The 19,295-nt window shown below is 44.7% G+C and overlaps 1 protein-coding gene across 1 annotated transcript in view; it reads left to right on the top strand.

Moving 5' to 3' along the window:
* Positions 1-1,773: 1,773 nt before the first annotated feature.
* Positions 1,774-19,295, top strand: part of T265_06436 (hypothetical protein) — a gene marked incomplete at both ends in the record, with an annotated part of 42,034 nt that continues 24,512 nt past the window's right edge. The window contains 15 exons of the mRNA XM_009171694.1: positions 1,774-1,967; positions 2,109-2,319; positions 2,885-3,004; positions 3,520-3,635; positions 3,679-3,811; positions 3,857-4,030; positions 4,070-4,199; positions 4,238-4,278; positions 4,323-4,407; positions 4,618-4,737; positions 5,985-6,179; positions 6,523-6,635; positions 11,502-11,570; positions 12,193-13,110; positions 16,178-16,411. Coding sequence (XP_009169958.1) covers positions 1,774-1,967; positions 2,109-2,319; positions 2,885-3,004; positions 3,520-3,635; positions 3,679-3,811; positions 3,857-4,030; positions 4,070-4,199; positions 4,238-4,278; positions 4,323-4,407; positions 4,618-4,737; positions 5,985-6,179; positions 6,523-6,635; positions 11,502-11,570; positions 12,193-13,110; positions 16,178-16,411 — 2,853 coding nt within the window. The remainder of the gene's footprint in view (positions 1,968-2,108; positions 2,320-2,884; positions 3,005-3,519; positions 3,636-3,678; positions 3,812-3,856; positions 4,031-4,069; positions 4,200-4,237; positions 4,279-4,322; positions 4,408-4,617; positions 4,738-5,984; positions 6,180-6,522; positions 6,636-11,501; positions 11,571-12,192; positions 13,111-16,177; positions 16,412-19,295) is intronic.

Genomic DNA, 19,295 nt, shown 5'->3' with positions numbered 1-19,295 from the left:
TGATGATGATGATGATGATGATGATGATGATGATGATGATGATGATGATGATGATGATGATGATGGTGATGGTGAACTCTTGAGCATGAACGTCAATAGTGAGCCAAGTCTCAGTAAATACAACTATTACTTATGTTCTGTATGATCTTATCCGCCAGTTTGTCACGTTTGCTAATTAGCATACAGTTGTTAGAATTCATGGTTCCTCCTGCTGGCTGGTTTCTCCTTTACCGGTATCCGTCCACTTTCGCTGGTTTTTTGTTCTTCCGGAACCAGCGCCAGGTATCCAACGTAGAGTCACCTGTTTGTCACGTTTGCTAATTAGCATACAGTTGTTAGAATTCATGGTTCCTCCTCCCTGCTGGTTTCTCCTTTACCGGTATCCGTCCACTTTCGCTGGTTTTTTGTTCTTCCGGAACCAGCGCCAGGTATCCAACGTAACTGGAGTCACCTGCAAAGAACCGGAAAAATCCCGCACAGCTGTTGCAAGGAGCTGTGAGACCTTAGCGTATCCCCAGAATGGTGTCATGAGCCACTCTAATAGTTTTCCCTCGTAGCCTATTGGCTACGACAATGAACAGAACTTACCAGAAAAGTCTTTCAAATGCTCCACCATTAGATTTGAATTCATTCTGTGACGAGATTCCACAGTGCTGGGAGTTTTGCCTGCGGCACGTCACTACAGGCGCACCAAAGCACTAGATGTCAGACCAAACAATGACACCACGTAAATCTTGGAGAAATATCCCACCCGAGGCCGAACATAGCTTGCCGCAACTAATCATCAGACGTGAAAGTGAGCGTGAAATCTGGTAGACACGCAAAACCAGAAATATAGAAGAGGCCTAGAAAGCCTAAAATGCCCAAAGATTATTTTAGTTGATCCGTGCCACCGGTAACCGTAAACCATCTGTGAGCGAAACCAGCAAGGATAAGAATGGAATGAGCATTTTGAGTACAGGACGCTTCGACCATTGGGCCGAACTCTTCAAACAGCGATTATCATCGCCACTAGTTGTCACTCATCTGGAACCCACAGATAACACAGAACCTTAGATGGTGAACATGAAAACTTGGACGGTCCCAGAGGTTTATGACTACATATGTTCTCCCAAGTGCCACCAAGCTTCCAGTCCTAATGACCATCGACCCGCATTGTTCAAAGATGGGGGTGAAGTCCGAAGTCACCGCTTGTCTGATCTGCCTGTCAGTATTTTTGGAAAGGAAACCATCAAGACAACTGGGGAGAGTCGTTGACAGTGCTTACTTTAAAATGGGGATCGTACCGAGTGCCGTAACTACACGGGGTCAGCTTGAACCCACTCGTAATGAGACGTTCGGCGTTACTTGTCCTTCGTCGCCATACGGCGGTTCATGAGTCATCATCATCAACGAAAGCATGACATCAGTGTTCAACACCGATGCTTCACTGCCGTACAACCATGACTTATTTGAAAGCCTTATTGTAAAGAAAAGAATAAAGGTGGACGGGGGAGGGACTTAGTGCTAGCTTAACACAATCATTCCGAGGTGCTTACACCTCCACACATTCACTCAGGCAATCTGGACAGAAACTGACAACAAGAACGCCACTGACATCGGTTGGCAGCCATATCTTGTAGTGTCTCCAACCAGGCACAGTGAGGATCACGCGGTCCCCATCCTGGAAGGCGAGTAGCACCGACAGCACCCAAGCGTTTCGTGATCTCCTTCATACTCCTCTGCCAAGTCAAGGGTTGGCCACCTCTCTGTTTACGCCACTCTGAATTGGGCATGGAAAACAGCACTCTCTTCGGCAAACGATGGTTCGGCATACGTAACACACGTCCCAACCAACGCAACTTCTGGTGCTGGACACATTCTTCAATGGAAGTACCCGTTACACAACCGAAAACGCGCTTTCTAACTGCCTCATTACGGATTCGCCGACACCAACCCACGCGAGCTATGGTTCTGAGACAACGACTGTCAAACACCTGAAGACGTCTCAGTTCGAATAAGCTGGCTGGAATAGGGCAAGTCTCACAGCCATACAACAAAACAGCCCGTACTGTAGCTTGGTACACACGTCCCTTCAGATTCAGGGATAAACCATTCTGACGCCATAGGTGTCTCAAGTTAGCAAACGCGGTACGAGCCTTGCAGATTCGTGCATTCACCTCATCTGTCACACTACAGTCAGAACTAATACAACTTCCAAGATACGTAAAACGCTCCACAACTTCCAGTGCCTCTCCCTGGATTGTAAGTGGCGTGTTCAGTGACTGCACGTCCACAAGCATGACCTTACACTTTGTAGGTGCAAAGTGCATACAAATTGTAAGGTCATGCTCAAGTGTTCGCGATTTTTGGATTATCCGTCTTTCGCTGTGTTATGGTAGGGGCTCGCCGTGGCAGTGGTTTGTCTATTGACCGGAGGTGATCTGTTTGCTGCTCAATTCTGCGCAACCGTTCGCGGAAGCTGAGCGCTGTTTGCCCGTGTTTACAATGAACGGGAACAACCTGGTTGGTGTTACTTATAGAACTCAGGGAATCTATCAGAAGCATCTCAACGAGTTTAGATAGTACGGCCATTGGTTCTTGCTAAGTGAATCCAATGCGCCGTTGGGTAGCTGGCTCCACTATCTGTGTAGGCATGGTCAAAATTTCTCCGGTGAGTTGTGAAAGATGCTCCAACCTGCCGCTTTTCCAAGGTGCACGAGCATACGAGAAACATATAGGGTCAACCCGCTACTCTGCACTTTTTGATTTCAGGGCAGTTAGATTTGTCTAGTTCTCCCTATTCACCACCAGGTGAGAGGAGTGATCATAGATTACTTACTTTCGGCTTTGAACGCTGAGAATCAACCACAAACCAGGTGGATGTTTTACTTCATTTTACAAGAAAGGTCGAAATAGCTCAGTGGTTAAACCGCAATTTCCGTGGTTCGAACCCAACCTCAGCATCTCGACTCTAGGCTCGGGCAGTCTGACAATATCTCAGCCCCCGTACTTCCTTCAGGTGGTATGGCAGCTAGGCACCGAGAGGGTTGTACAGCTGAACGATTATTATTGTTATTGTTATTATTACAAGAAGGCAGTGGATAGGAATTATTCAAGAGACGCCCGGAGTTTGTCATTTGGTTGCATTTTCAGAGACATTTAGGTCAACGCAGTCGACTGGTTCCCCACCATATCGAGTTATTTGGCTGTGATACGAGGCTACAGGCCATTTTGTAGACATTTAGGTCAACGCAGTCGACTGGTTATTTGGCTGTGATACGAGGCAACAGGCCATTTTGATTGCAGATCTAGAACCACTCCGGCATCCAGAATACTGATTTTAACTGGCTTAGTCTTTCTGGTTGCTGTTAGGGATCATGTTTTATTTTCATGTTTGTTGCGTACCTTGTTTGGTTTGTGGAGTATATCTTAACATACGTCAATTTCCCTTCCACGGTAGCTCCTCTTGTGAAGTGCTCCAATTGCGAGAACAAAACTCTACATTACGGGAGTTCTTCACTTCGCACAATGTCCGAGGCCACTGAACAAGAGCAAGTCGTCCCAAGACCAAGGCCTGATGCGGTCCCATTGTCTGTCCTGATAGAATTCATCTGTCAAAAAATCTACACCGATCTCATGAGGCTGGTTGATTTGTGAGTTTAATTACTTTCTCGGACTCATTGCAACTCGTTTCAGGCTTCCCAGCAAAACAGACCTTGAAAAAAAGATTGAAATAGCAACCTTTTTCAGTCGAACACGACATTTAATTATACGGCTTGAAGCTCTCATTAAGTGGTCAAACAATGCGTCTAAGGTTGACAAATGTGAAGTGAGTCTCATGTCTTTATCATCTTTACACGCCCATCTGTTTTAGAAAATTTCTAATTTTCTGGAAGAACAAAGTTTTTTTCTAATCAATACAGCCAATACACTTTCGCGACTATTACGGGAAACGCTTGTGGGGGCCAGGTTGCCACCATTTGCTGTTCTGTTGGCGATTGATATTTTCACAAACAGAACATACACTCGTCTACCGAAGTCCATAAAGGTAATCAAAATATGGGCATAAACTTGCTTTTTTCCCCAGAACTGTACAGGAGCAACGGAAACAGTGGGCAATAGAGAGCTGAGCCAAGCATTGCTGGACCTGAACCGCGTGATTCAAAATCGTTTAAGTCTGACGCAAATTCCCAGGCAATTCAAAATAATCAAAATTGGTATGTTGTACGTTGATTTTTCACCCTAATTTTTTTAGTGAATGGCCGTGTCCACTTTGTTGTACCCAATGAGTTTCATGTAAATCCTTGGTTTTTGGTCTGGATTCGTAATATCTACTTTAGGTCACATTGACGCTCATGTCTGAGGCTGTCGATTTTCCATGGCGGATCTTGGACTTGAGGTTTCTCACCAAAGACCCAGTGACCAGTAAGTGTATGAGAAGTTATGCCTCGGTGGCACACAATTACCAGCTTGATTCAGAAGATTAATTCAAATGCTATTCAACGCATGGGGAGCTCAGTGGAGTAATTCCCATGTGAACTCACCCTTCTCATTAGGCGCCAATCACTGCATGTCTCTATTGTCGAATCACGTTACCATGGATTTTCACCCCTTTTCTTCTCCTTGCCACTGCAGATTATCAGAGTCTCCTGCATCCTCTCCAACTTCAGTTCATTCAAACACAAGTGCAATCACGTCTTCTATACCGACAATTCGACAAGCGACCCCCACTCATTCATCTTTACGATATGCTTCGTATCCTTTTCTATTGTCATTATTACCTTATCATTCTCGTGTTTCGTTATTTCGCCCAAAAGGACGTACTAAGAATATTCAGATCTGAACTCTTTGGACCTTATATCCCGATGATCCGAAATCGCTACAACAATATCGTTTTCTTTTGCTGTCACCGGCCCCGTGACTGCAGCCATGGGTTTTGAAAAAACATTGCATCTAACGCACACTCGTTACGGTCTACTCCACTTTTGACGAATCTCCCTGTAAAATCTTCGTGCATCCGGCGCCTAGGGATTTCTCGACTGTTCATGGCGTTATAAACTTACTTGGCAGAAGTCTTCGCCTGTCTTATCTGTTCAAAACGTTATTCTACATGCAGCACCACATCGCCATGAGTGAAGCACTTCACGGTAGTACTTCCATGTTTTTCGTTCCCATAGTGCCGCTTCGAAACGTACATTAACCCGACCTTTGAAGAGATGGGTGTTGTAATGGTTTGGGAATACAGAAACTGCTAGGGAGTTCCCCAAACAGGCTTTTCGGGGGGAAAGAAGAGGGGTAGACAGTCATGCAGTGAGAGATGGCCGGAAGGGACTAGGTAGGTCGTAAGTTTAGGAGACTGAGATAGAAGGAGATGTTGGTTCGGGCAAACATCCGTTGTGGTAACAGTATCATAAAACACGAAAAGCCACATCCTAACGTGGAAGGATTTTTTCAGACCATTGGTCAAAGGAGGTGTAGAAGTTCGTTCTGGATGTAGTCAATTGGGCGAAGATAAGGTGAAAGGGATAAACAGAACAGAGTAGGACGGATGTAAGACCCATAGAGTTGAAGCATTTGGGTATTTTTGGGGGACTTGAGAGCTCGAACTGGGAAAATCTGGAAAAAATACCTAAAACTGAGCCATACAGCCACTATTGTTGTAAATTTTCATCCTCTTACTTACAACTGTTTCTGGTGATTAACAGCTGCTGTCACTATACGGCGCGCAATGTGTGTTTTGTACTTGAAGGATGGGGTCATTGTGAGAACAGTGGTTAACAAGGGATTGAATGTGATAAAATGCACGATTATAGCCGACGATGCCTTTTATTCTCTTTTATCTTCCTTTTAACCTAGGAGTCCACGTGAAACTTCACCAGGTAGCTGACGTTATAACGACCAGTGTGGTGAGATAGTTTCGCTCTGTCCCACTTTTTTGTCTTGAGGCTGCCTATTTTCGTTCGCCTACTGTCTTGCTTGGAACTTATCCATTCGCTTCTCAGATTCATTTAGCATCTCCCTCCAGTTAGATGTACTGCATGAGCAAGCACAGCGTGCTCGGGCCAAGCGACCTTCCGATCAGTTGGTCATCGAAGCGTATCGTCCAGGACACAGTATGGTCCTTTCGTACTGGCACACGCTAAGTCGCAATCAATTTCAAGCCCAGCTTTGTTTGGACGGAAAACTCCAGCCCACAGGTACTTGATAAACTTTGTCAGTTTTCGTTAGCATGGTTGTCCATTCTAGCAGTTTGACCACACAACTGGTTTACTGAGTGAACCAGCTACTTTTCCCCATAAACTGGCGCCCTCGGTGGTTGAATCGTTGAATCTCCCATCTAGCAGGCCCACTGTACAGCTTCCAGAATTTTTAATATTAACCGACAGCTTACGGCGCCCAGCTCAGTCCGACTGAGTTCGGGACCATTCCTCGAGTGATCCCAGGTGTATTGTGCTCTAACTTCATCTCAACGATAATCAGAGAACTTACATATGTGCTTTTTAGTGTCATAAACCTCTCAGTTTGTCTTTCCCCTTCCAGCTTATCTACTCAGTATCCATGCAGATCCAGTCGATCCCCAACGTCCACTTTGTGTGAGTCACCGACCAGAATTACCAGAGACACAGTCCCATCGAATCGGGACCATTTTACAGGTATGTTGTAAGCCATTTGTTCTCACGGTTAGTGGCATTTTTTGTTGGAGTCTGAACCGTATTCCAAAGAGAGTTGTTTTGTTCTGGTAGACACCCTGCACTGCGAACTTACAAACGTGTATAACGTTCTGTTGAGGGGTCAGAATCCGATATCATCATTATACAGGGACTGAATAAAGCGAGCGAAAAACTACTGTTGAATCTGCTCTCTGCGACGACCTCTCTTAAGGAGAGGCCGCCAAAATGAAAACGGTGTCTTACCTCTGCAGTAAATCGGCTTCTCTTGGCAATGAGAAATGTGTTGTAGACCATCTGGGAAGTATTCTTTATTCAGGGATCTTTTTATGAGGAGTTTCAGTACTTTTTGGTGTAAAGTCTCCTTTTGCCTTCCTATCGTTTATCATCTGTTTGGTCTCTTTCCACCATCACAAACCAGAATTATGTCAATGTAGGGCACATAACCAGCACCCCTGCTTGCCGATCTGACTACGAGTTTGCTACCAGAGGTTTTTACTTTTGATTAGCCAGAAACAAGCATTCATTTGCTTGTCGTGGACGGCTACTCGAGTTCAGCAGAAAAGGCTGAGTTCATAGGTTTTAGCAATCTCTCTATTTCAGTATGAGTTTTCTTACACTCTTTTAATAATATTCCCTCGACTTTTGCTCTTGGACATCTTCGGGTTTCTTCACCACAGGAAGATAGTTATATCTATCGTTTTCGTGCACACAAATGTAGCCTGCTATACGACACCGGATATAACACCTGCTATACTCGGTAGATGACGTGAAACGAGTCGTTCGGGTTGACCACGTGACTTGTGTCAATTTTGTAGGACGTGATTGGCCATTTGCCTGAACCGTTAGTCTAGTGGTGCATGGGCAAGAGGAGTGCTCACGTATTATTTTAGAAGGCTGAAGTGTTGTGCGCCAAGCATATTCCGGGACGAGATGGCTCAGTGGTTAGGGCGAATTTACTGACCGGAAGGTCCGTGGTTTGAACCCGACCTCTGCCTCTCCCCTGTGTAGGCTTGGGAAACCTGGCAGTATCCCAGCCGTCGTGCTTCCTTCTGGTGGCATGGAAGTTAGGTACCGAAAGGTTGCTACAGCCGAACGATTTTTACTTATGGGCGGGTGAGATTGTGTGTGCATCTGCTGAATGCTTTGCTACAAGCTGTGGTGTCCGACAAGGATTCCCACGCTCACCATTTTGTTTGGTTTGGTTATTGTTGTGATCATGAGACGAACGCTTGAAGGTCCCCCAAACCCCCGTGTTCAGATGTCTTCGAGCGCACGTACTACTACAAAGGCTGATCTAAGGTCATCCGGTCCCTCGACATGTACTTCGAGCCCACAAAGTGCAAAGTCATACTGCAGAACGTACAGTCTTTGGATTTAAGGAGGCTTCAAGAAGTAGCACTGGAGGTTGTGGAACATTGTTTATATCTGGGAAGTTTCGTTACCCCTGACATGACAGACGCAGGACTGCTAAAGGTGAAAATTGCTTGTGGCCTCNCATCAAAAAGTTATATCACTGAACCTCAAAGAACGCCTGTATCAGACTAGAGTACGGTCTGTATTGTTGTACGCCTACTTCGGACGGAGGATCTGAGGCATCTTCTGTTCTTTGATCCCCAGTGTCTCAGAACTACAGTGAAAATTGACTGAAACTAGTGAATTCGCAATGCGATTATCAGGGGACGGTTTTCGGTGGAGCCGGGGGTACTTCTCTCAAAAACTGCCTGAGTTGCCTGAGTCATGCCATGAATGTCAAATTACCGTTTGCCGGGATGATGATGATCATCATCAGGGGACGGTTTTCGGTGGAGCCGGGGACTTCCTGAGTTGCCTGGATCATGTCATGAATGTCAAATTACCGTCTGTCGGGATAATGATGATAATCATCATCATTTCGTTTATTGATCCAGCTCTCCTTCGGGCAGCATCTGAAAGGACCATTTCGTTGTTCTTTTCGAAACCTGTCGTAACCGTAGTGTTTAAATGCAAGGCATTATTCAACATGCACTGGACTTGCTCTGAACACTCGACTTCTTCGCCACTTATGTGTGGACTGTATAGCGTTTTTGAAGATGTATTCCTTTGACGTCGCTTGCCTCGTCTTTGAAGCTTGATGTGGAAATACCAGCGTCCCGTAGGGCTCACAGCTACGCCATCTGTCTATGCAGCTGGGAGCATAATGAGTGAAATAACCTCCAGATGTTTACCCCCACTCAATCTAAACAGTGACCGCATATTACGGGAAATCACATGCGGAAATGTGAATGTCCCCAGTTCTGTTTCTCCGGACCTTAGCTGTGATCACCACTGTCCGATGGTTTTATTAAAAGTCACCACCATCTCGGTCATATTGTGTTTGTCATCGAATGAGTGAAACCTTCGTCTTATGTAGCATAAGCCTTGGGTACAATATCGCGCACTGTGTTACGTTTTGTTTGCGACAATGACAAGCCGTTTAGAAACAGCGATTTTGGTCGTGTACGTCTATAGTAAGCCCGACACACTTCTTTGTTTTTCTAAACAAAGTCAATTGTGACTTTTTCCTTTCTCCAGAGTCGCCTTCGTTTTGTTGAAAGTTTCTGTTGTAAAAAAATGTATTCAAGCTTTTGTTTGGATACAGTATAATCCGTATATGATGGCCCAATAGGCCTCGATTTGATAATCGGTGACGTATGGTATGCAAATATCAAACAAACAAAGAACAAACCTCATCATACTGATCTGAATCTCATACGCTTATCCAGGTAATATCTACATTTTTGCGCAGTTTGCCAGAAAACACGGCAGTGTATGCAAGAAAGGTCCTCGCAATTTCAGATTTATTCTGAATTTACTGCGGGATTTATAGAATTTATTTTTACATCAGTATCGTCTGAGCAGTCCTTCTCTTGTCCTGGATTCATATCCTAGCACGGTCAAGGATTTACTCGTAAAAGTGCACCTTTGGCCTCTTGCACAAGTAAGTACGTGTGCAAGGTGGCTGTGAATGGCCGTTAGGTTTTGGAAGTAATTTTATTCGTCCAATCCATGAATTACCCATCCGTCCCGGAGCGAGCAACCGGCAGACCATCAATCATACCTGGCACCCGCTTTTGCCCCTTCGCTTTGGTGGAGATACCTCAACTAAAAGAGTGCAATCACTTGAGGATCCCACAGAGGGTCTTATTTCAGCTAGATATGAGGGATGACAGTACTTGTTCTTCAAACACTCAGTTTCGACCATGTGAATCCGGTGCACCGTTGTCTACACCATGCATGCCACCGCGTTTGAGGTACATACATGATACACGGTATAGATTATGCTTTCAAACGTTTCTAACGCATTCGGTTGTCTTTCTCTGACTGCTTTCCTAGTGAAGTGTTGGTGAAAGTACGACCACAGTTCTTCTTGGCCTTCCACCAGTCTACACAGATTTCACACCGTCTAGTGGCCAGACGTCAATAATTCTTACGACTTCCACTGGTGTTCGTTATCCATCAAGGACCTTCTGATAGTCAATGAGCATACTGGCTGTAAAAGTACTGATGATGTGCCGTTGGGCTAGTCTCCCTCCTATCCAGTTTCAGCTCTCGCCAAATTGCCAAGTTGATCTAATTGCCATTCAATTCATTTGAATGCTCCTAGGTGTATTAACTTTTGTTTACCCACCATGAGTCAATTGCTACTTATCTCCACAGCTTCCTTACGAAATGACAGATTGACCCCGAAGTTTTTTACTTTTAGCTGTATAACTGCTTCTTTGATCTATCTTTATCTGCGCATGTTGGAGTTGTGTAAACTGTGTTATTATTATTATTATTATTATTATTATTATTATTATTATTATTATCTGAGTTTCCATCACCATTGTTGTTTCACCTCACAAGTTGTTTTGTTCCTGTTTTTTTTACTTGAAATAAGATCAGGTCCTGGCCGTGCTCTCCCTTAGGCGTCTGACTGAATGGAACGGTTGTTGCCCTCAACATTAGCAAGCGTTTCAGTCTATAAGACGGTTTTAGAGGTACGCACCACTGTATCCAGAGCAATTTTACTGCGTTCTACTTGTCCAAAAACAGAACGTTTTGTCGACTCGCACGTCGATGTTTAGGAACGGTATACTCCTCTGGCTTGCTCTTTGTTAAGCTAAATTGTTAGTGTTTTACTACTGTTCGTCTCCTGCATTGAATCAGATTATCGATTTTTTCGATTATCTCTGAAATTGCGGGTTCTTCTCCATGAGTTAGTGACTACTGTAGCTTATGTATCACTGACTTGGCATGGATTGACATAAATAACTCGTCCCCATGGGTAGGCCACGTGGTCATGTCATAGCATATGAGTTGATTCACTGTTTGCGAGAAATTGACTGAACTAGTGTTCCGTGATTTGGTGGGGAAAGTTTAATTTAAGGCATCCGAGGGTTTATTTGAGTGAGTGTTTTGCTGGCCACCTGTATCGTTGATGTAAGTCGTAGCAAAATCCATCGGAAAACGTTGCCTAACGGTTTTTAAAGTTTCAGTGTGCCAGCGATTATATAGGATGTCTCTGAGTCTTGTGAAGTCTGGTGAACTTTCATGTCATGAATTCATATGGTGAGCTCAGTATACACACGCTGACGATGTACCTCTCGAATATGCTAGGTGAGAATCTCCTGGATTCGCTTCACTATCACAGACGGGGTTGGTAAATTTCGAACTTTTATGAATTGAAAATGCTCTTGGTCAAAGTTTCCCGTCACTGAGACCAACATACAACCGTCAATTCCATATGGTTGTTATCGATTTGACCGCATTTTTTCAAATCTTTCGTGTGGACAACCGAGTCATCCTTCATCTAAGATTTTCTCTTTGCCGTGTTTTCTTTCCTATCAGGGTAACCACTTGTCAATCGAAAAGCTTTTGGCTCGTACTATAATCACTCGTGCAGAACACATCTTGCAGGTGAGTTCCACCATTTCTTATAGGGTTAGCCCATCCATTCACTGTGCTCACTGCCAGTGGCGAGTGCAACTTTTATGCTTTCCGACCCCTTGAAATCCCCTAAAGGCTGGCTAAAGTGTCACTGGGTCAGGCGGGTGCGCATTCAGTGCTCTTGCTTTGCCAAATAGCTCTAAGGTAAATCTCACTGGTTTATACTGACATGAGCTTGCACTAATTTGTCAACAGAATGCTCCTCGCCTAACTCTGGTGTGACTTGAAAGAGTCGACGAAGGAAGCTAGCGTCTTGATGAACCAGTGCTGGTGCTCTTTGTTATATCATCATGTTTAGATCGGTTGATAACTGTTGACAGGATCCTGCATGTTTTTCCGCCGATCTTAATCTCTTGGGTATATTTCGCAACCACCGGTGTCGGGTTGTTTGACTATGCCTACTGACATCCCTCTCGGATGCCAGCTACCCTTCTGAAGTGATATGAAAAGCCCTTCTAGTTCTGTTAAAGTACCCGACTTAACGCACTTGTTATTCTGTTCGGTCACGCTAACTACCGTGTGGTGATTGTCAGTAGTGGTACTTCATGAAATGTACATTTTTCAGCATCCATCTATCCTCGTTTTTTTACAGGACATTCGACAGCAGCTCATGATATTCAGTCCTGGGCCAGTACAGTTATCCGACGCCCCACTGTGCCTTCATTTACCACTTTTATGGCCCTGTTCTCCTCAAGAGTTTCTCCAGTTCCGAGTTGACCCTACACAGGGTACAGTTTGTGCTACATGTCCTTTCCTGCTCACCTCCGAAGTGGATGCCATGCTCTTGGGTTGGTCGGCCCACAGCCAAGTAACTACAGTCTCGGGAGCGTCATCCGATGGATATTCCCGTTTTACTGTATTGTCTGCTCTAGTATCTTTGGAAAATGCCTTGAACAGACCTTCCACGAGACGAGTTTGTCCCGTATCGAGCAATCCCCAAAGTTCCGTAGGTGACCAGTCTTTAGTTGTCGCCCAGTCACGTGGTCTTCGTGCCCTTGCTCATACAGAGGCTCGTTGGCGTTCGATCATCTGTCAGTCGCTGGAGCATTTACGCATCTGTATCGGTTTGGTTCGATTGATCAGGACGGCCAGGACACATCGTCCGTTTTGGCAACCGGCCAGACGGTCACTTCCACTGATCTTATCTCCTGTCCAAGCGAAGCTAGCAAGAGACTCATCGTCGTTCTGGGCTACATTGATTCGGTTGCAACAGTCTTCTATGTGGCCAATCGTATTTGTTCAGCTTTTTCCAAACGACGAATACTATTTGACGTGTGAGGTTGTGTCAAAACCTTTAGGAGTGGATTATCGGTATCATCTTATGGTCTGTACTGCCGTAGCCGATAACTCCGTCATTTCGGTGGACGCAGATGGTCTACTGATCTCGTGTGCGAACTCAAACGTGTCCGCGCCCGCGTTATACCCTACATCGACTGGCCTGTTTCTTCAAGTCACTCATCTTGTTCCCATTGAAACCGGTTCCGTGTGGTTCCATAATCCCTCAGCTTCGGTAAGCCCTCACAAAGCGCGGGCGTGTATTCATTTGTTGAATTAATAACTTCCGATCCATGGAGTTTCATCACTGCGCAGGTATTTCGGTTTTTTGTCCTCCCCGTTAATTTTACGTTCTACGGAATCGGCCATGAAAACCTGAAGTCTTGTAGATGATAAATAGATTTGCATTGCTATGTTCTACGACTGAAGTAGTTGAGCCATATTCAACTGAAATGAACCATTCCATAAATGTACGGTCTGTCTATCTTGTTTGGTCAAACCAAGCATCCTAAAAATTAGACAACAGCGAGTGAGATAAAACCTGGTACGGGACAGTTGGTATTGAGCTCAGAACGAAACTTTCGATAACCCGATTGACTTATTCCGTTGGCACACCGATTTGCGCCATTGACAATACTTTTTTGCTGCATGATGCTCATCAGGTTTCTGTTTTTCACTTTATACTGTTCAGCACCACTGATCTCATTTGTGCAGTTGAAAACTAAGGTGCTTCATTGGCGATATTTTTGGTTTAAGCCTGATAACAACAGGCTTCTTTTGTGCTCTGAGGTCCAGATGTGGCGATCATTTCAAGCTAGAGGCCATCCCCTTTTACTAATCAAAAATTGCAGGTTGCGGTCCGGAGGTGGTTGAAACGGACAAAGGGCAACCCATCATTTGAGTTTAAAAGCACAACTTTGCGTAACCTCTCGTAGTTGTGGAAAGTCCTTTAGTTGTTGTTCAGCCTTGGGCTACATCCTGGAACTACACATGTTTCTCCAAAGCTGTTTTACCATCTTCGTGTAAACATGCGGTTTTGAATGACGCATCGCATTTTAGTGACATCCTGTGCTCTTTGAAGTATAACTAACGCCTACTATTGTCAGGGTCACACAACCCCCGTCTATTAGGCTCGCATGCTGCACAGAGCATTCCCTGTTAACTTTCACAGAAAACATCATCAGATCAGCAATCTACGGAAAGTGGTCTTAGGTAAGCGGAATTGACACGTGACCGTGTGCTGGTGTCAATGCATATAGAATCAGGGGGTGGAAATCCCAACCCGACCAAAGTCCCTATCCCCCTATCGTAGCACTAGTTCAAGGGGGATCATCACGGGAACCGAATCGGATAAACTAGACCCTAGGATAAACCCAACTTCATGTAGGTTTCCCCATCGGCCTAACACTTGGTCACCCACCCTAACTCACAAAATCCCTTGGTCGACACCTAACAAAGATTTAGCTTAGCCTAGCTGACTGGTTCTGCTTCCGCCCTAAGTCTCGACCAACCTCGTAACCTAGTCACTTGGGGTGACGAAGCTTTTGTGTCAAAAGTGAAACGTTGTCTAGCAATAAATCTACCGATTGTTACCAACCTTTTCCGAAATAGACGAGCAATCTGTTATTACCTCAAATTTGAACACTCGGCAAAATATCTTCAATGTAACCCCTGGGTTTTCTAAGTTCTATATTAGGATTATCAATTGGGAACTCAGTGCACGGATAGGTGCATTCGGGAAATGGCCCAGGGATATAATGCGCAAATTAGTTTGACTTTAAGTATGCAAAAACTGCACACATCAGTCGGAACTTCTTACAGAAGACTCGTACTTATTATGGGGTAAAATATTTCGGAAGTCTATAGGCCGACAAAAATTTACTGAGTTGAAAACACCATCTTTTAAATAGTACCAATGCGTTGTGGCTCTAATGCATTGAATAACACCTATCAAGAACCGGCCATCCTCTTATTCATCACAAAGAGCTCGGATGCAGTCATCATATTGGGAGATTTCATGTGTGACGCCTGTGTTCATCGGAAACACACTTTGGTTAAATATTCAGTCTGAATGCAAAATGTAATCAAAATGGTGAACGTTGTTTGCAACTTTGTACTGATCACTAGTTGTTTCCGAGCAGCAGTGGGTTCGGACGCAGTGAGCGCCGCTGTGCTAGTGTTAATGAAATTTTATAACCATAATATAACTCAGAAAGTATGTGTTTTTCATCTTCATATTGTGAATAACGTCTTCAAGATTTCCTATCTCCTTGTGCTTCTCAGAATGAAATGCTTGAGTTCATGTATCTTGGCAGCTTTTTTGGTGTCGATTGTAATACACTGGATGAAGTCCATGAGCGCGTAACAAAGGAGCGGGCAGTGTTGGTCGACTTGTTTCGCTTATGTAGTCAGAGACGAATTTCGTTGAAGCCATGTATACAGGGCAACTGTAAAAGTGATCTTGCTTTGTTTTTGTAAATCCTGGCCCCTGTGCTTCGAGGACCTTGGGCGTCTTCAGACTTTTATCCACCGGTATCTTTGTAGTACTGCAAGATTTTGGGGGGGTGCTGTAGCGATTGTGCAACAAAACGGCGCGTAAGCGGACATGATGTAATGAATCACAGTTGTTAGAGCAGGAGGCGAGGCTCGCCATTTTGGGATGGCTGGGGCGTCTATTACGAATGCCCAGCCGCAGTATACCCAAGAAAGTGTTGTTTTTCTGCTCCAAGCGACTTTTGGCTAAGTGTTTTTGGCAAGGAAGGGAGGGGTAAGACGATGAGATGGTAACGTAAAATGGGAGCGGCTACGGGCAAAGTAAATGTTGTGGAATTTTTGCGCCTTGTTGGGGCTCACGTAGTCCATGCTTACTGTCATTTTCTAACCGGAATATCGAACTAAAGTTCGCCTGTCGTGTGCCGCGCGTATGACGGGTGAGATTCTCAAAGGACTCTAGGTCGATCCCACTGCTGGCGCCTTTATTCGATATGATGTTCAGATTTCCTCACTTTGATGCTGTCCAAAAGTGTGGGCACCTTATTCCTGACCATCTTCTGTAGGGTCATAAAGCTTCTTCGCGCCGGGTCGCTACGTGTCCCTTTTCTTTTCATCACTTACTAATGCTTTTTCCCTCATGGTTATAAGACAGCTAGGAGCCTGTGTATATCTTTCGTTTATTACCGTCAATGACGATAATGATGGCTGTAAAAAATAAAAATACGGTAAGATGAATTTTTTAGGGTCTAAGCTGAACCTTTTTCGGAGGAATCCTCGTGTTGATCTGCGCGCATTCGCTCTTCTTGTAGATTGGTCTACTCAAGTCGTGCGCTGATAAAGCTCGAGAAAATGCTTTAAAAAAACGGTCATCACGTGTGGCTGAATTGTTAAATCGCATAAAAACGCGTTCTGTCCAGTCTGTTGAGTCTTCTGCGCACCCGGTCGAATCCACCACGGAGAACACGCAGCCGGTAGTACCAGCACTTAGCAAACTCGTTGGAATGCTGGAGGAGAATATTCTCAGTACTTGCTTTGCATTAGAGGTGAGGCCGTCTTTTTTCTCATGCAGTGCTTTCCAAAACAAAATGCTGTCATCCCAGTATAATTATGTGATTTCTGGTTGTTCCGTTATCCTTCATATTAAAACGCACATCGTTGTACCATCTATCCCATAGCAATTGCCTAAACATACACCATAACCTAGGTCTACGGATGTTCTGGACTATACCACTGTAGAACCCCCCTCCCCCGAGTTTGAATGCATCCGGCGTCCAAAGTGCCACCTGGCTTTCGAGATGGCACTGCGTCAGTCGTCAGATGTACTGTGGGTCACGCATCGACCCCATGGTAGTTTATAACTGACTCCCTTCACGACTGTATGGTCGCGCAAGTCAGCCGTAAGAGATGGAACGTTCCTTCTCAAGTACAATCTTCTGCCCGATGCTTTATTCTAAAACCTTTATGGAGGTTAAGTTCTGCACCTTCCTCGTGTTTCTTCTGCTTTCTGATGGTATGCTTACCGGGTTACTAACCTGGACGTCAGCCGGACCACTGAATTCCTCGCCGAATCCGCCAGTCATATTCGATGATTAACCCGGATAGACGAAATCCATACACACTGGGATGAGCCAAGGCAAATGGATAAAGTCACCTAGGTCGGTGCCAAATTTTCCCACCCATATTGTCAGAACGAATTATCAGTGCTTCCTGAGTCACCAAACTATCCTCAGGGAACTTTGTTGACCACCTCGATATCATCAAACGGAGGAAGGGTGGTCTGTCTTTGGTGGAGAAAGTCTCGATGGTTGCCTGTCTCCGGAGCGGTCTGGCTTGAAAGGAAAACTGCATTCTGTGATCCAACCCCATCTAAACGGGTTCGGATATCCGGTTGGTGTTTTTTTTTGGAAACCGATCCCCCCTATCCACCACATAGTAAAGCACTACATCTGATCCAGGTTTTTGGGAGGACATCTTCGGCTGTGATCAGTTTTTCGGTAGCAACACATTGTTGCCCGTGATTCTGAACAACCGTGGAGATCGTTCTAGGCGGGTGGTAAATGAAAGGGAAAAGGTACGTAGTGCCATAATATCCTCTATAATTCTCTCCGGTTTCCTGTTATCACTTTACAAAAAACCTTAAAACTTCAGTTATCACTTTACAAAAAACCTTAAAAACCTTAAAAACTTCAGATTGGCGGGATTTGAGATTTAGCAGTGTTGATCTCGTATAAAACGCCTTATTAAAACTTGGAAAAATACTACCTGGTGTTGGAAATTTCCTACTCTAAATCTTCGCACGCACTACCTACATCGGCCGGTTTTTGTTGGTACCGTCAGATTAATGTTACAGTGTTCCTTTTTCAGGAAACATCGCTGTAAAAGATATTTTTTGTTGAGATGGTTCATCCTTGCTGATTGTCCTAAAAAGACTCTCATATTCACATGATAATCCTTAGGAACTCTGATGCATTCGGAAAATAAGGATCCTAAGACACGATCTTTGGGGCCATGGTCACTCCGAGGTGAGAATTCTGTCCTCACTATAGCAGTTGGTCTTATCGTCAGTCGCTGACCTGTCCATGCCTGACGGCCTCCACGTGGAACTTGTTAGCGCCTTTGTGGTCACCAGTAACTGACACATCCCAGTGGGATTGGTGCAGTGGCCTCACATCTGCAGGATCATGATGTGTAACCGGACTGCGAATCCCGTAACCTAAAAACTCGCTTAATAGTCAGCAAAATTATATACCCTTACGGGATTTCGTGTATATATTGTCACCCTACTCACTGCGGGCTTGGTTGAGAGTCGTTTTCTCGGAACCTGGAAGTAGATGAATTACGAGGTGAATAGCAATTCTCGGATAACGAAGTCTAAATACCAAGTCGATCATTGCTGTTCCCATGTACATTCTTACCTTATCCCCAAATAGGATAACAGAAATGTACGAGTATTCCGGAACCTAGAGGGTAGAGCACAGCAAATGTTTCGTAAATCATCTGGTCAGCTCAGTGTATTCTCTGCTAATCGAACATTCAAGTTGTTAAGTTGTTACTTCCAATGCAACAGTCAAGTTAGTTTTTAGTTTATAAAACACATAGGATGGGGTTTCACATGAAAGGATTAAGGAATGTTCTAGTCTTATGATCGTGATTGATGACATCACTGTGCTGGCGGAGAAAACCCTGTTGATGTGGCTCTGAATGTGTTCAGGAACCTCACACCTGAGTTATTATTTAAAGGCTAGCGGCGAACTCAGAGTTAGATATGCAGAAGTGCCGATGGTAGCACCCTACACAGAAACTGTGGGAGAAAGTGATGTGCCTGATTCGTAAAGTACCCCCCCACACTCACAAGTGACCAGTACAGATTAATGACCCCATGCTTCCAATTCACCTCGGTTTATGTGCATGGCAAGTTGCACATGAATGTACTAAATGTCTTCACAAGTCCCATGCAGCCAAGGAAAAAGGGATATCCTTTGGACCATAATTCATCCGGAAAACCGATTATTTTTTTGGCGCACAGTTCACCCTTGTGTATTTACTCCACTCTCCCGCATAGTTTACGCAGCGGCCACTTTGGCCCTCCATCCACAATGGCGCGATAATTCCAAACACTCATCCGTATGGTTTCTGTTGTTATTTTGGGCTCAAACGTTTAAAATGTAAACCAATTCAGAGTCTGTCGAATCGCGCGCGTACCTCATCATCCTGACATGGGCTGTTTGTTTGTCGCTGTAATTAGTTACTAATCACTCAGTACTGTACTACACACGATTACGTTAGGAAATGTTTGGCAGTTGCGACCACCTGGTACGCTGTGTGTGCTACGATAACCCTATGCTTGATAATTTGAAATTTCACTCGACGCCGCAACTGCCACAATTCCTACTGAGATCTTAACCATCTGTCCAAGGATTTGGTGTT

This window comes from Opisthorchis viverrini, assembly GCF_000715545.1.
Source record: "Opisthorchis viverrini unplaced genomic scaffold opera_v5_132, whole genome shotgun sequence".
NCBI classification, from domain to species: Eukaryota; Metazoa; Platyhelminthes; class Trematoda; order Opisthorchiida; family Opisthorchiidae; genus Opisthorchis; species Opisthorchis viverrini.
The sequence above is the reverse complement of the archived record's forward strand: the minus strand, read 5'-3'. Positions and strand labels throughout refer to the sequence as shown.